At 41.9% G+C, this 17,336-nt stretch overlaps 2 protein-coding genes and 2 long non-coding RNA genes across 4 annotated transcripts in view; 3 read left to right on the top strand and 1 right to left on the bottom strand.

The window, feature by feature from the left end:
* The window catches only part of LOC132455183 (uncharacterized), an 82,804-nt gene that overhangs the window by 12,310 nt on the left and 53,158 nt on the right, over window positions 1–17,336 (top strand). The gene's annotated exons all lie outside the window — the stretch shown is intronic.
* On the bottom strand, window positions 938–3,303 carry LOC132455285 (uncharacterized). The gene is made up of 6 exons (XM_060049126.1): window positions 3,181–3,303; window positions 2,492–2,618; window positions 2,307–2,392; window positions 1,540–1,803; window positions 1,134–1,238; window positions 938–1,046 (listed from the first exon to the last, which is right to left on the bottom strand). The coding sequence occupies exons 1-6, from the start codon at window positions 3,227–3,229 to the stop codon at window positions 961–963; spliced, it is 717 nt and encodes a 238-aa protein (XP_059905109.1). The 5' UTR covers window positions 3,230–3,303; the 3' UTR covers window positions 938–960.
* Window positions 1,180–4,706, top strand: LOC132455342 (uncharacterized). The gene is made up of 2 exons (XR_009525206.1): window positions 1,180–1,266; window positions 1,552–4,706. It is a non-coding gene; the product is annotated as an uncharacterized LOC132455342 (long non-coding RNA).
* Window positions 5,938–6,838, top strand: LOC132455335 (uncharacterized). Its single transcript, XR_009525199.1, has 3 exons — window positions 5,938–6,127; window positions 6,379–6,555; window positions 6,773–6,838. It is a non-coding gene; the product is annotated as an uncharacterized LOC132455335 (long non-coding RNA).

Raw genomic sequence — 17,336 nt, 5'->3', positions numbered from 1 at the left:
GTCTCAGCTGTGGGTTTTTTTGCAGGTAGTTTTGCAACACGTCTAGGTGGTAAATGTGTAGCAGAAGTATTTGTATCCGTAGATGCCAGAGCGTCCGGGGGCGGGACAAAATAGTTCCGCCCATAATTTCCTAACCCAATGAAAATCGCAGGCAGGGATGCATTTCTCAAATTACACTGGGACCCACTGCGTGCCAGCCATGGAGCTATAACGATCTCATCATACTCTGCGCGGGATACGTTTCTTTCTGGAGAAGTGAAGAGGGCGTCATACTGAACGGAGGTGGGTATCCTACATTATGTTAAATGAAATGACTTAGTTCAAGTGAATTTCCCCCAAAGTATTGCATTAACATGCCGCAAATGTCCTTTCGTGGTTCTTTACAATTAGTCATGATTGATCCTTAAATACTAGTTCTAAAAATTGGTAGACTATGGTATAATTTATTTACTTATGTTTGCATAAGATATTTGTGTTTATTTTCTCTTTTATTCATCATAATTTGCTTTGCGTATTGCTGACGATCACAAAAATCGCAAAATAAAGAGCATAGTTATGCATGCAGAATAGTATATATATACATAAGAGGTATAATAATAGAATAGTTAAACATGCAGAATAGTATAATATACATAATAGGTATAATAATACAAAAGTTAAACATGCAGAATAATATAAAATGCTATTTCCAATAGCGACCACTATGGACAACAGAGGATAAAGTTAATTAATCATAAAAAATCATATTGCCATTATCAGATGCAGAGAGAGAAGTGTCCCTGGCAGGTCAAAGGTCAACGGGCTGCTGGCTCTCTGGCTAAAGCGCTGTCTACGCGTCCTTCTGGCTGTTCACAGCATTCAGGGCCTCGTCCTCCGGGGCTGAGCGTACACACACTGGTCCACATTGGTCTCCAGCGTCCGCCTGGGGCAGGAGCCACCTCGACCGCCCCGTACTCCACCTCACTCCCCCCCTGCCCTCCCGGTCGCCCCGGAGACGTTAACGTACGGCACACCATCATCTACTGCCATGGAGGACAGCGCGATGTCTGAACAAACAGAACATTAGAAAATGAGAAAACAGCACGGGAAGTAAAGTTTGTGTTTAACAGTTGTCCCAAAGAGACACTTGGTACCTCGATGTCTTGAGGTTTTCTTCTTCTTTAGTGCCCAGTAGACTCCCAATGCTACTAGGAACAGCAATCCCACCGTCAGAGGACGAGCGATGATAGAAATGTGGTCTGGGACGAAGAAAAGTATGGCACAGAGGTCAAACATTTATGAATGGGCGACATATTGGTATCATATATGCATATATAAATATATAGGTCTGCTTTCCATTCATATTAATGCCTTTAGCTTCCGACTTGCTGCATAAGGTAATTGTCTCTGTGCACCTACTGTGATATATGTGTTCCATTAGTTGTGCAGTTTACATATATGAACCCTATGAGAGGCAATGGTGACCGGTCATTTGATGAATCAACTATTAGTGAATCCAAGCTCCATTCATTCAGTTCCCTCGTTGTGTGTGTCACTCACCGCCACACACAGACAAGGTGATGTTAGCCGCGGCGTGGCTCACGTTGTTGCGGACCGAGCAGTTGAGCAGACCCGACCGGCCCGGCTCCAGAGTGACGTCACCACTAGTGCCACTGGGTCCGGAGAGGAGACGCGTGCCGTTCAGCGGGAGTCCGTCTAGACTGAAGCTGTAGTGCAGTGCCCCCCCTCCCTCAGCAGAGCCGGACACCCTCTGCTGTCCCGTGTATAGACACTCCCGGGACAGGAGGGGAGAGGAGACCGGGGCTAAGGGAAACCGACTGAGGAGGTGAGTCTCACAGTTTGACTGAACAGAAGCCTTCTGTTATTCACTCATAGAAACTTAACTGCATCCAATTATAATTAGAAGTATCCACCTCTTTAACCCCCCTGCTGCTACTCCCAGACAAACTAGTGTTTACTGTACTTGACATATTTGATGCCGGCATATACAAATTAGGCAGTAGCAAAATAAACAGCATTTTCACCCAACGCACTTCAACACAGCACCCTCTCTGTATCAAATTTTGGCCTAAAAAATGGGCAGAGGGGCTGTCTAAGGAATGCATAGAAAAGGCCTTAAAAACATTCACAAAGTACAGTATAGCATGTGACAATACCAATAATATGAACATGGAGCCTTAGAGACAACAGTGTTTCTTTAAGAGCTATGAAGTCAGACGTCATGGTTTAAACAATCCTTAATGACCTAAATGGGAAACAGCAGCTAAAACCAGCTACTGCTACTGAAATAAGACATAGTGACTCACCTTGAATGGTTAAATAACATGTTGTTCTTTCTACTTCCTGCCCAACTGCATCATGTACATCCATTGAGTATGTACTATTGTCTGACCTGTTGATGTCCTTTATAGTAAATATTGTAGTACTGGCATTAAATGAATATCGAGTATTGTTCGTCTTCTGCCCTCTGCTGGAAAAAATCACGTCATACTTTTTCATCAGTCTGTAGGTATCATCTTGTGAGGTCTTAGGTAGCTGGACTTCCAAGGTTCCTCCCAGACAGCCAAAGCACTGGGTTGCGATGTTTGGCTGCGTGGCATCGCAGAAGGTCTTCACACCTGGTGGTTTACAGAGGAGAATAAGACAATACAGGAGATATATCTCACTCAGATTCCCAGACCAACGCTCACTATAACTGTAAGAACTGTTACTCTCTTATTACCATTACTATAAGAGGGATGGACAATATCAATGCAATGGGTGTTATTGCAGCGAGGGTCATTATACTCATACATGTTGAAGGTTGAAACATTTAATATTTCCTTACATTTTTTATTTGATTTACATAATTTCAAAATTATCGTCATGTAAATGAAAATACCCTACCCTACCTCGAATACGCCTGATAATATGTGGTAATACTGTTGTATTGTAACAAAAGTGAGGTCCAATTGTAGGGAAGTCACAAAGCAAAATGCAGAGCAATGATCAATGATATTCAACAATGAATGGACTCAATATACCCAGAATTAACATACGCTAAAGAATTAATTGGTTTAACCCAACAAATGTGGAAAAGCAACTCCTAATGTTTAAACCAATAACCACAAAACTATAGCTGACTAAATTGCATATAATGCATAAAGATTTAAAACAGTTATAATGCCATAAAGATCTCACCATCAGTCACACCAATTAGTAAGAGCAGCACAGCCCCCATGTTGAGCATCTCGACCTCAGTGTGGTCTCAGTGGAGTCCAGGACTGGAGCCTGTTCACAGGAACACACAACCCAGCCTATATGAGACACACATGTCATCGCAAAAGTGGAAGCTGTGCAACCGTTGAGCAAACGTTATACTCACCACAACTGAACTAAAAGGGACAATACCTTATTAGGATGAAGACAGTAAACAGTACAGTGATACTGGCCATCTCCTAAGATCCAATAATTATTAATAGAAAGAAATTAGGAAAGAAATTATGAATTCATGGTAAAATTCTCCAATTAATTCTCCTATTACTACCTGGAACGCAGCAGCTGATAGTGATTATAATGATTGTCAATCACTTTCACCAACTGCATTCCACCTGCCTGCCTGCACTGTCCCTCCTCAGCCCAGAGGGGAAGCTGAGCTTCTCCTGGGCCTCCACAATATATTCATATTTATTCATGAATATGTGTTAATATCATTGATCACTGTGCCATACAATTCTTTGTCACAGAGTCTCTACAATAGCTGGTTCCCTGTCAGTGATGGCACTGCTCCTGATAGTAGCATTGGGAGTCTACTGTGCCAAAAAGCACAAAAGCTCAAAAGGTAAGAATTTGCGTCTCTTTGGTTTCAGTTTCAGGGGCAGCGGAGAGAGCAGAGGGAGAGTGAGGTGGAGTACGGGGGGGTCAAGGTGGCTCCAGGACCCAGGCGGACGCTGGAGACCAATGTGGATGAGTGTGTGTACGCTCAGCCCCGGAGGACGAGGCCCTGAATGCTGTGAACAGCCAGAAGGGTAGGGTGTAGACAGCGCTTGAGCCAGAGAGCCAGCAGCCCGTTGACCTTTGACCTGCCAGGGGCACTTCTCTCTCTGCATCTGAAAGGCCACTTCGTTGAACTGTTTTGAAAATGTTACTGTTTATTCGGCCGTTATCACGTTCATATGTATGTCCATGAAGCCATTCACATGTAGTTTAATTTATTAATTATTAATATTATTTACTTTTACCTCTGTTGTTCTTGTCCATAGTTGCTTCCAGCATAAAATGTTGCTTAAAAACTGATACCAGCAATCAGTTATTATTAATTACGATAGCTTGAGTCTGTTCTATAAACATAACGCCAATTTAAATGGACATATACATACATTACACCCACACAAACAGACACTCATCTATTACATAGCTACATACTTTCTCCAATTAATGTTCCAAAATGTAATATAAAAGAGACAATCTCATGGAAAATAGACCTTTTTGACCTAAAAGCGAACAGAAACAATCAAGTTATTTGTAACCTAAATGGTTGACACCTCTGCAGATAGAGTCATGGCCATTTCATGGCAACCAATGAGATAAGGCAAACACTTGGGCTATGTTTGCTTCTCTGCCGTCTCTAACTTCCCCCTTATTGCTCAGATTGCCCTGATAACACAAACCCTAACAACTAAACTTATAGGCCATGATCAATCAGCAAAGAATGAAACAGATACCAAGGACATTTTTTACATTAGCATACTCATTTAGCCGATGCTTTTATCTAAAGTGATGTAAATTATTATCAGTATAGATTACATGAGAAGGGTGGTAAGGCATCTTGCAGTGTAATTTGAACCCTGAACCTTTGGGCGTCCAACACCATGACCTCCACACTGCCCAAGGATGTGTCGAACCCTCGCCTGACCGACGGTCCTCCTGTTGCTGAACCCTCGCCTGTCAGACTGCCCGCCTGCCATGAATCCCCTCATTACTTATTTGTTGCCCTCAGTAAATACCCTAATCATTTACTCTCTGTGTCAGTGTCTCTCTTTGTCAAGCATTTGGTTCCACCCACTCTACTTCCCCAAAACAAAATTTGACCCTTGGACTCTGCGTTGTGTTTAATTGTTGTGATGGGTATAGAAGGACCACGGGACACAGATGTTCAGGATTGTGGAAGACGCTTGACAATTTATTCCCCAACAGTGGAAACTCTTCAATAGTGGTCCCTTGCATTATTGGCCCTTAACACTTATATTCAGAAACAACACTGCCTCAAAAGGCTATTGGCCTAAGCAACACCAGTAGAGGCATATACTTTTCCCTGCAATTTTAAACGTTGCAAACGTGCAAAAACATAAATTTATATGTATGTGGCATTCAGTCCAATGCATAAAATATATCTGTCGCATTGTAGGCCAATGCTGTGGTAAAGTGTGTAAAGTATGATCAAGGGTTTCTTTCTGTTCAATAGATAGAACTTTATCAATCCCCTGTAGGAGAAATTTGTTACTGTTTGTCCCTATAAAACAATAATGTTAAAATATAAATAAATACAAAACATGACGGTAACTCTAAAGTCAAACCGTCCAATCGGAAGGCTCTATTTAACCTCTCCCCTACTCACTTCCACCAATGCAAAGCGAACATAACTGAGTAGGGGAGGGTGTGTAGGCTATAGGCTACCGGGGGCCCGTTTCAGAAAGCAGGTTCAACAAACTAAGTTAAAACCTTAACTATAGGTTGACCAACTCTGAGCTGTAAAACTCTGAATTTTCGGTTTCAGAACAGGTGATAACGCTTAGTTCAATCAACTCTGAGTCAAGGTAACTCTGAGTGAAGCTTGTGCATGAGGATATAAAAAGCCCTCATCAATGGAACATAGATAACATGATTCACCATGGCAACAAGTAGGCCTACTAACAAGCCTCGATCCTCCTACTTCTCCCCAGCGGTTGCAAATCGCGTGGGAAAAAATAGCTGACCGATTCAATGTGTGAGTATTTATTTGAGATTTATTTGAGAAGTTTTCTCTTGAATGTTCCACTTATTCAACAATAATATTCCATATTTGTGTTTGTGCGCACAGGTGCAACCCAACAGGCCCCAAACTGACTTGGCAGCAACTAAAAATGATATATAAATGTAGTTCAAACAGGTACGGTATAATTTAAGTACAAGCAATTGTGATGTTGTTTAGCCTGCCCTCATTAAACAGCATTTAGTGGCTGCATTCAACATGTGATAGATATATTTAAGTAATTAGGGAAATCTGCTAAACAAAGAAAAGTCACAACACTGCCAGTATTTAATATTGTCTGTATGAAAGCAACACCTAAATGCCTTTTATACATACAAGTCTCCAAATTTGTGTTTTCTGGTTATCTTCAAATTTGACCTCCATTATAGCCAACAGAAAAAAGGCAGAGGCATGCAAAACAGGTGGCAGTCCACCACCATCACCTCTCACAGAGGCTGAAGAGATGGCCGTCAGTCACAACAGTGGGCGACCCATTGCTGAGGGCATCTCTGGGGGGAGCTCATTGGACCCACCCACGCCCCAGGACACAGGGGCCTACATAAGAGGTAAGTTATTGAAATGAATGGCATGTACATTAATCCTTGTAGCAGTAGGCTACAGTTCTTTGTAATTGGCTGTTGTTGCTTTCAGATATCAATCTATTTTAAGGTGACTCAGTTTGAATATTTTTGATGGGACCTGCACACTATTGTAATTTTTTTTTTTTAATTAGGTGGGGCAACTTTTTGGGTAATCAACTGTCTAATCTTTATCTTCTACCAGTTACTGATGATGGTGTAATCTGTCTCGTGGAGCCTTCTGCCATAACACACCTCCATGCTGTCTTAATATTCCACAGATTTGTCATAATGGGTAGAATATAACACAAACATTCTGTTTCATTACAGGATGATGATGAAGACACCTTATCAGCTGCCACAGAGAGGGAAGTAATAACTTTGGTTTCAGTTAATTGTTCCACAATGCAACTTGCAACTTCTTTCTCTCTAACAGAGCAATGCCGGAAGTTACAATGAGGAAGAAGGTCCATCAACCTCCACAGCACAGCTTACCTCAGTAAGATGTTGTTCAGCGTTGACCCGCAACTTACAATGACACTATGTAGACATGGCACAGGCACTGTGAAATTCAACGTCATTTATGTTCCTATAGCTCCCTGTGAAACAAAGTATATTTAGAATCCCAAATAAACAAATCACACCTAGAAATGGAGCACATAAGGCTGCAGATCATCAAAACTAAAAAGGAAATACAACTGCTGGACCATCAGTTAAAGGTGGGTGACGTGCCCACAGGTGGATGTATTTTAATTGTTTCAACAACAAAGGATTAACAACTGTACAACATTTGCCCTTCTAGGAAATAAAGAAGACCCCATAAAATGAGGCATATTGTCCTTCTTTGACACTGGGAAGGTGATGGGTCAGTTAGAAATGATTGAAGCATATCATCACTCTAACAGCTCTTCCAGGCGGGGTTAGGATTATTATCTGGATCATTGGGGGAAAGAGAAGGACATTGTTCTCCTCTAATAGTGGCAATGTTGTGGAGAACCACACATGCCACTATAATGTCACAAGCCCTTTCCGGGGTGACCCTGAGCCAACAAAGGCACTGGAACCGGGCCTTGAGTATGCCGATGGTCATCTCCACTCTGGCTCGTGTCCTGCAGTGAGCCAAGTTGTAGTGTCGCTGTGGGCCAGGTTCAGGGTCAGGGTAAGGGGTCAGCAGATAACGCTGGCAGGGGTACCCTCTGTCTCCGAGTAGATAACCATCAAACTCTCCTATGATAATACAAGATACACTTTATTGTTTCAGTTGCAATAGGAGGAAACAAAATATTGATCATAGGATATAACTATATACTGGATACATAAACTATATATATAAACTCACCACGGGCAAATCTGGCACTCAGTGTAGAAGCTTTATATCAAAGCTTTATGACATGAATAAATTATTGCTGAGACTGTTACCTGCAATTCTGTGGAACTCTTCATCAGAGGCGTCGTCAGCCCCTTTTTACTGGGGCACGTGCCCCAGTAAAAGTCTCCAGTGCCCCAGTAAAATTCCATTGATCATTATTAAATTCATCTGCAGAAGCGCCGCTCTCGCTATGGAATCGGCAGGATTCATCAAGTGCATCTCCTGCTGCCTCGGGAGTCTTCAGTCGAGCCTGCCTCTTACCAGCCAATCAAAAAACGAAAGGGGCTACATAAAAGCCAATCAGAAAATAGCACTATTGTATCTGGGTAAGATTTAACGCAACAACCAATGAAAAAAATCAGTTATTTACGGATTCGTCCACGTGACTCTTCTGAAAGTGTGTAAAGTATGACCAAGTGTTTCTTTCTGTTCAATAGTCTAGATAGAACTTTATCAATCCCCTGTAGGAGAAATTTGTTAATAAAACAATAATGGTAAAAAAAATAAGGAATCTCCTGCTTCCGGCTTCCATGAAAGAGAACCATACAAATTCACACAATAGCGTTGATGCAAATCTAGCATTAAAGGTTAATTTAAGGAAGTTCTCTCCAGTCACGCTGAAACTAGTTTGCTAGTAGTAGCGCTTTAATTTGCAGTGTAAGAGAATTCTGGGAAATCTGAATGCTGACAAAATTCTCAGAATTCTGACACTGCAATTTATTTGCACGCTACGACTAGTGAACTACTTTAAAAAAAAAAAATCGACACTGCGACCAGGCGACAAATGACTGGTGAGAACCTTCTTAAATGAACCTTTAATGCTGGATTTAATTATCAGAATTCGGATTTTATCCAAGTATTCTGACTTTATTATCAGAATGCTGAATTTTATCTCACAATTCAGAGTTTATTAGCCTATTCGATTTCTGAATTAAAATTCTTGTGATGAATAATCTACATTTGTACAGTCGATGTGCAGCACTTTAATTCCCGTCAACTATGTTTTCTAACACCAGCATTTCCACAAATATGCTCATGTTCGTGACTGCTATACAAAACCATTTATAGTGCATCTATTTTTCTGCTGGGTAGTGATAGTCGCCCTAAATGCAGCTTTAATTTGGGCTCTGATTCTGAATAAATGCCGCTGCTGAACTGTGTGAATAAATAAAGGGAACTGAAATCTAAAGAAGACAGGTGGTTTTGATGTACCGTGAATTCCAGCTGAAAGTGGAACATTGCTGCCATCAGGGGAAATTAATGTAACCTAGGCATATTGTAAGTAGCTTTCAATTCCTTGTTTTTTTGTTGATCATGTTTCGTTGGAAACCACGGGAGCTGGAAAAAGCCCAGAGTAACTCATCTCCTTTTTTAACGTTACAACAAATTCACAACTTGTTTGACACAAACAATGACAACTTGATTGCTGTTAAAGAATGTTGCCCACATAATTAGCACCAGTTTTCAATACTGAGCGTCTGTAGCCTGTAGTTTTATAGCACACACACACACACACACACACACACACACACACACACACACACACACACACACGCACCTTGCGTGCACGCACACACGCGGAAAATGAATAATGAATGAAAAATTGTCTGTCTTCAAAACTTGAGGAAGTTTTAGACAAAAACTTCCTTAACACAAAAACTTTTTTTAACATACTGGATCCAACAATGATCCCAACATTGACACAGATAATTCAGATCATTGCACTCACAATTCCTGTGAACAGTTGTAGTTGTGAGCGATCTTTCAGTGTGTCGAGAAGGCTCCACACCTGACTTAGGTCAACCATGGGGCAAGGAAGGCTTCACCAACTTTCTCTTTTGTCCATTGAAAAGGAGCAACTATGCAAAGTGAGTCAAAGCCACGTTATTGACCGCTTTGCCACCATGAAGGCGCGGCGATACAGCTTAATAGTGAAAAAATAATCATTTAAAAAGGCTCTATGCAGTAGTGTATGGCCTTATTTAGTTTAATTTAAGAGCTTTGATGGTTCTATAACATTTTCCAGGTTGATTGGTGGCAATGAGCCAACCTCACCTTAAGTCAGAAATTCTATTAGTTTTAAACCTTGTTTCTTGCCTTTTTAGTACATGTCGTTCTGGCAAAATTATGCTGTTTCCACACAGCTTCTAAATAAATATAGATGTGTAGACTTCTCCTGATAAAGAGGTGAAGGTCATAAAGAGACTTTTTGTTTATTTGTCAGTTACCTTATTTGTAAATCTTTGAGATGTGTATGTGTTTAAATAAATATAATTGTACGGTACTCATGAATCCATCTTTGCGTCTTTACCTTTACCAGTGCTTTAATATAGCCTACAGTATGACAGTGACAACAATTTTGAAGCTCGTACATACCCTTCTGTATCCATACATTTCATATTGTGCACACGTAAAAAAAAAAAATTTGGCAGTTGGGGGCCTGTGCCCCAGTAAAACTCTAGGTCTAGCAACGCCCCTGCTCTTCATTGAGAAGTCTGCTGGGTCTGTGACTTGGGAACACTACAAACGTGTATAGTAGCCGTTTCAGTGCAAGTGTCATATTTCGAACAACCCTTGGACACATGCTCTGCATCACCGACGTTATACAAAAAACTGCCGTTGGCAAAAAAACGCAGTGCAATACAAAGACTTTGCTCGGAACTGAGAGCGTGTCCACGATGGGTCATTTGAACTATGTGAGGGCTGAGAATATTGTTTAGATAAATTATAGATGATGCAGAGAAACGGAAACGCTCAAACAGGTACTCATCAGGGAATGATAAAACATCCAATCGGGGTCTATCCTCTCCCGACGGAGATTTCTGCGGAGTATCTGCGCCTCGACATCAACTGGCTCTTCAATAAAAGGACACGCCATGCCTGCCACTGCCTTCCGTCTGCAGGCTTCAACTTGAGAGCAGGAGAAACTCAGGGTTAGTTGAAGAAAACCTGCTATCGAGCAGGTTAGGTTCACGGAGTATGTTGCCAGGGTAACTGACTCAGAGTAAAGCTGAACTGGCTTTGTGAAACTGAAAAACCAGAGTTTCTCTCATCTCAGGGTTAACTAACTCCGAGTTTTCACTAAACCTGCCTTCTGAAACGGGCCACGGGTCATATTGCTGTTGGTTATGTTTAACGTGATGATTATGTGCTGTGCAAATAGAAGATATATTATTCAAAATATACCTACTGTAGGCTAATGATAATTGTGCCCCCCTATGCATTTCATATGCCCCCCTTTAGACTCGGTCTGGCGACGAGTCTGCATGGACCTATCAAGAAAGGTCGAAACCGAAAGTAACCTAACCACGGAAGTAGGACTCCCAAAGTCAGCATTTTGTATAGGCGGAGGCTCACCGCTGGCGTTTGGGTTGTTTTTAATATAAGTAGTTTTGAATACATCGCTTTTAGGAAACGGACGAAGACATGAAGTTTTCCAGTGCTCTGTTATTGTTGACTTCAGCCGTCCTGGGAGTCAGACCCTCATCTGGTAGGTGGCTGCGGCAGCACCCTGAGCCACTCCTCAATTCCTCACTCAGCCTCATACAACAATAACTTTTAAGAGTTTAATATGTCGGTTATGTTGGTGATCATACGGATACGAGGGGTCGAGGCAGTGTTGTTGTCGTGTCGTATGTTAAAAACAGGGTTTCGTCGTAGTAGGCCACGGCTGTTTCAAAAGTAGGCATAGAGGCCTACTTCCACATTTAAAGTAGCAAGCGGCAAAGGGCGTACTCACACTAGGCCATCTGTACTGTGCCCAAGTCAGTTTCACACCTGTACCGTGCTCAAGTCTAGATCGTTTGGCTAGTGTGAGCCATACTCAAGTCCACTTCAATTCCGTGGCCTGAGCAGCACATTTCGAAGAGGAACGCTCAGGTCACGGTACAGATGCTAATGAGCCGACACGCGCACACGCAGTCGGTTACGCAACCTGAGCTGGATGACGTATAGTCAACACATTCTCACTCCGAACGCGTCGATTTTTGACGAACGGTCAGTGACTTCGGCTTCAGTTTCTGACGCCAAAGGGCAGGGGTGGACTGTCTGGGACAGAAAGTCAGCCCTGGCATTTTCTGTCCAGACCAGCCCACTACATTATCAGCACTAGGGGTGGGACGAGATGAACGGGAAGAAGCCTGTATGTACTTGATTAAAACAATTTAATCAAGTACATCCATCCGAATAATAGTACAACACTGTAAATAGCAGTTGTTGCTTTTTACTGTTTTTGTTTTTCAAGTTTGTGTCTCTGGTGCTGCTGACAAAATAGATGTGAAACCCGAACAGGAAGTTAACAGACCTCCTGTGGTCGCTGCATCTCCATCACCCATATCTACAGATCTATAAAACCCTTGTTAAATATCACACTTGATCCAACGCTAAATTCTCTCTTGCAGTTTTTATTCTGTGACTGTGAAAATCTTTTGGTGTAAGCCCAGCATTAGTTAAAACCAGACTCGGACAATAATAACAAAATATCCTGACAAATAATCTAAATAGAAACATATTACAGACAGTAGCAGCATTAGAGCTGAAACTCATTTGTTTTAACGGTGACTCAGTCATTATGAAACCATAAATAGAGAATTGAAAAAATATATATTATCTATAGCTGTATGAAAGTCTAAGAGATGAATTACAGGTTTAAATATATATGCATTCTCATATACATGTATGTGCACATGTATGTTTACATGTGCACATACACGCATGAGAATGCATATCTATTCAGACCTGTAATTCATGTCTTAGACTTTTTCACACGGCTATAGGTAAAAAAAAATGTATTCTCTATTTATGGTTATAAAAACGTACTTCCTCGTCCGCAGCCAGCAGCTACACTCCTCACCAAATTCATGACTTGCAAAAAAACTGCAAACAGAACTTGTACTCAGTATCTGTGTACTGACAAGTATATGTTGCCAATAGCCATGTAGCCTTTTTTGATGTAGTGACACTTGGTGACAAATTTATCTGTCATGAAGGATGACTTAAGTCTCCAAAGAGCCCCAAGGCCTACCTGCATAACTGTTAATTGAACTTAAAAGATATGCAGATGTTTGAAATTAACATCAATATGAAAATCTTCAATCAGGAAATAATCATAATCAAACCTTTTGTTTCAATCTGAGACAAAACAAGTTGCATAATAAAATCACAAAGTCAAGACGAATCTCTCTCTCTCTCTCTCTCTCTCTCTCTCTCTCTCTCTCTCTCTCTCTCTCTCTCTCTCTCATCATAGAAGAACTTCTAGCAGGTCAGGAAAACCTGTTTGACAGGAGATGATGGTAGCAGAGAATATAGGAGACATTCATGAATTACCAATTGTCATTTTATCACACATAGTATGTTTCTTCACATAAACCTTTAAACATACACATATTGCATTCCTCCCACCACATGCAATAGTCATCACCTCAGTAAACAATAAATTAATTGAAAGATTACAATAAATTCAATGGCAATTAAACTACCGTAATAATTTCCTATAGGTTTACTTGTATTTTGTGCTAAAATTCAAAGTATCTGATCTGTATTTACAATACAGCTTGATTCTGCATCTCTATTTACAGCTCATGAGTCCGTGTCAATGTTTACTGTTGCTATGGCAACAAGAGACTGCTGACTTTAGCAGATGTTAGCTAGCTTAGCTAAATCATCTGAACAATAATAACCCATAATATCACAATTCGGCATATTTAAACAAAATCAACCACAACTACCAACAGTCACAGCCCTTCAACTCTGGGCTAATATGTTGTCACAAGTATGCAGTTAATTAGGTCACATCACATTCAATGTAAAAACGTTTTCTACTTTGTTTTGGACATGTCTAAACATGTAGCCTAGCTAGCCCCAGGCTAACGTTACTTAGCATATATGCCTCCACTCGCTCGTCTCCTGGCGCAGCAGCACCTGCTGGGGTGTGGACCCCGGCACCAAATAGGTCTGTCAATTTTGAACATTTAACTTCCATCTCCAGAGGCTTAAGTCGCCGTTTTTCAGCACCACCCGGGCGTTTTCAGCTCCGTACCGGCTCCCGCGACTCCGGCCCATGCCATGAGGTCCCGCCCACCCTGGTTTGTGTTGTGATTGACAGCACTGTCAGGGCTCTCTGAGCCAGTCAGCCCATGATTGATTGACAGTGACAAACATAGACCAATAATATGCGTCGATGCTGGCAACACACTGCTAGCTCTCTGTAGCCCATTGGCCGGCCCAATTGGAGGGAATTTAGAGAGAGAGGAAAAAAGAAAACATAGCGGACCGGACCGGCCCACATTGGGTCAACGGCCCACCGGGACGATGCCCGGTATGCCAGATGGCCAGTCCACCCCTGGCGAGGAGCAGGACACGGGAGCAGACAGGCCGGCAGGGACTCGACAACATTTCGGCAGGGACTCGACAACAGGCGGGTGGTCAGATAGGCGAGGGTTCGGGAAGAGGCAGGATCAGCGTTGGAGAAACAGTTCTGGAGTTGCAGGAAAGCTCTGTGAGTAACGAGAGAGGATCTGACAGAGACTGCGTGGAGAGAGAGGATTTATATAGAGGGAGCACAGGTGAAGTTGGTTGAGCTAATAAGGTGAGATCAGCTTGGCAGGCAGGTGAACGGGAAAATCAGGAGCGGACCATGACACCATAATTGACTCTGGAGCCCCAAAACGTGTTCCATATAGGGATGGCCTCTATGTGGTCTTACTACAACCTTCAGTTTTTAATAATATATCTCTAGAGTCAATAATGGCGACGCTATTGAAATTCCTTAAGGGTCCCATGGCATGAAAATCTCACTTGATGAGGTTTTCTAACATTAATAATATGCAGTGTTTCCCCCAGCACTGCATGGTTAAGGTTGCCGCCTTTAACAACAATAGGGCCCCGCCTTGACTATCAATGTATTTACTCCAAAAAAAAATAATTGGTGATATTGTTCAAAACAATAGTCCTGCGAACTGAAACCCTCACCGAAGACTGCAAGGCAGGGGTTAAAATTAACTTTTTTTCACCACCGTCCCGGAAACGTCCCGAAAAACCTTTTGAACCGTCCCGAATCGTCCCGAATTTTTCCCATAAATATTTTGTACATTTTGAGTCGTTACTTAGGCCTACTGATAATGTAATAAAAACACAACACATTATGTTGATGAAATACTATATTTATTTCCAGATGACAAGCAACACCCTCGCAGAACTGTGGTCTATCTACGTGACCACAGCGCCTGTGATCGCAGAGCAGCAGGCTCTCGCACTGCTTGCCTCTCGAGCAGCGCGAGACTGCCTAATATGCCATCTTATGCACGCCTTTTTTGCGGCACGGTCTGCACGTTTACACTGCCTGAGGTTAATTGCCTGCTTGAGCTAGAACCCAAATTTACACTCCCGGACCCTACACACATTGGCGGTTTATTGGGTTTCATTCTGATGTAAATGCGACGGCTCCGCGGTTCAAGGGGGGGGCTTGGGTAGAGGTGTTGCGCAGTCTGCAAAGAGACAACGCAGCATATCATCATGAGCAGTTCTAACTGAAAAGAAAGGAATCTGCGAGCTGCTGACCATGTAAGAGAAGGTGATGCAGTCGCATTAAACAAAGAAAGATGGTGCGATCTACGAGAGAGACCAGAGGAACTGTCCTTACGAGGCTTTTTTCGGGATAAAAAGCAAGTGGTCAGCAAAATAAATAATATGTTGCGTTTTTGCACTTGTAAATAGTTAACCGCGCTTGTAGCCTACACTCAGACTTGAACTCATTCTTGCATGCGGGTGCAGTGGCGGCTGGTGAATTTTATTATAGGGGGGGCAGAAAGTTTGTAAACCAAACCCCTGTAGGGGGGTCTGGGGCCCTCCTCCCCCCGAAGATTTGTTTGTGTTTTTCATATAAAAACGAAGCATTCTGGTGCATTCTGACAAAATAATAAAGACAAAATAGAACATTTCCTTACAAAGACGAATGGAGCCGGGGAACTAAGTTTTTTTGCCTTGTAGAATTCAGAAAGATTTAAAGTGAAAATACATCAATAATAATTGGGAATTACCGGTATACACAAGTTAACATTCTCTCTCTGTCTCTATCTGTATGTGTTTTTGTGAGAGAGTGAGAGAATGTGATTCTAAAAGGGGTGAGTGTGTTACGGACAATCTATTGTGTTGGTAACTTCACTCATAAATCTATCTACAGTTAAGTATGCATTTAGACAAATACGATAAAATATCAATATAATATGTGCAACCTTTTATGTGTGGTTGTTCAAGACACACTGAAGGCATGATGCCACCATAGGTTTGCAGAGAACTATGTACAATATGCACACTGAAGGCATGATGCCACCATAGGTTTGCAGAGAACTATATACAATATACACGCTGAAAGCATGATAGGTTTGCAGAGAACTATATACAATATGCACACTGAAGGCATGATGCCACCATAGGTTTGCAGAGAACTATATACAATATACACGCTGAAGGCATGATAGGTTTGCAGAGAACTATATACAATATGCACACTGAAGGCATGATGCCACCATAGGTTTGCAGAGAACTATGTACAATATACACACTGAAGGCATGATGCCGCCATAGGTTTGCAGAGAGAGTAAGAAGATGAGTAGGCAGTGGTAGCAGAAGACTGCGTTAGCTTCTTCACAACCTGCTAGCCAGCTTTTTTTCTCGTACCAATTTGTTGAAAATCCTCAGGTGTAGGACTTTCCCCCCTTTGTAGAAATTTGTTTAATGATTGATTTTGGTCTAGGAAGTCCTGATTGTTTTAATGCCAATTTTTCTGAATTGGATCGTCGACTAAAAGGAACTTCTTTGAGAGACTAAACGGAATTGCGCACATTTGCAGCCATGTTGAAATCAGCAAGTGAAGTGACTTGATCGAAGATATCCATTCGCGCTCTTTGCTCAGTTACGTATGACGCAAGCACGTTAGGGCGAGTCCCAAATCCCCATTGAAAATGCATTGAAGGCTCAATTTCCGGAAAAAAAAGTTTTAACATTAGAGTCAACGGAGAAGGCTTGGGCGATTTTCCACGTCGATGAATTCGCCCAGAAAGAGGCGGGACCACTTGAAACGTGACTTGAATCTCACGATTCTGATTGGACAATGACAGATAATACGTCTAGAACACTGAAAACTACTTTTGCCGTGATAGAATTAAAAAAAAAATATATCCTCTTTCTCCCAGTTGGTAGTGTGTCGCCCAAATCGCCCCTATACACCATCCGCCCCTGTGCGGGTGTCTTCATTCATAAAAACATTCGGGAGCGAGCAGAGTCTCCCATACATAGAACAATGCGCCACAAATTGATTCTGCTTTTTTTAAAAAACGTTTTAGCGATTTTGAAATATAAATATCGTTCCGTTCGTACATCTCCGCGTAGCAATCTTTCTCCC

The sequence above is a fragment of the Gadus macrocephalus genome, chromosome 4 (assembly GCF_031168955.1).
Source record: "Gadus macrocephalus chromosome 4, ASM3116895v1".
Classification (NCBI taxonomy): domain Eukaryota; kingdom Metazoa; phylum Chordata; class Actinopteri; order Gadiformes; family Gadidae; genus Gadus; species Gadus macrocephalus.
This window is presented reverse-complemented; position numbering and strand designations above follow the sequence as displayed.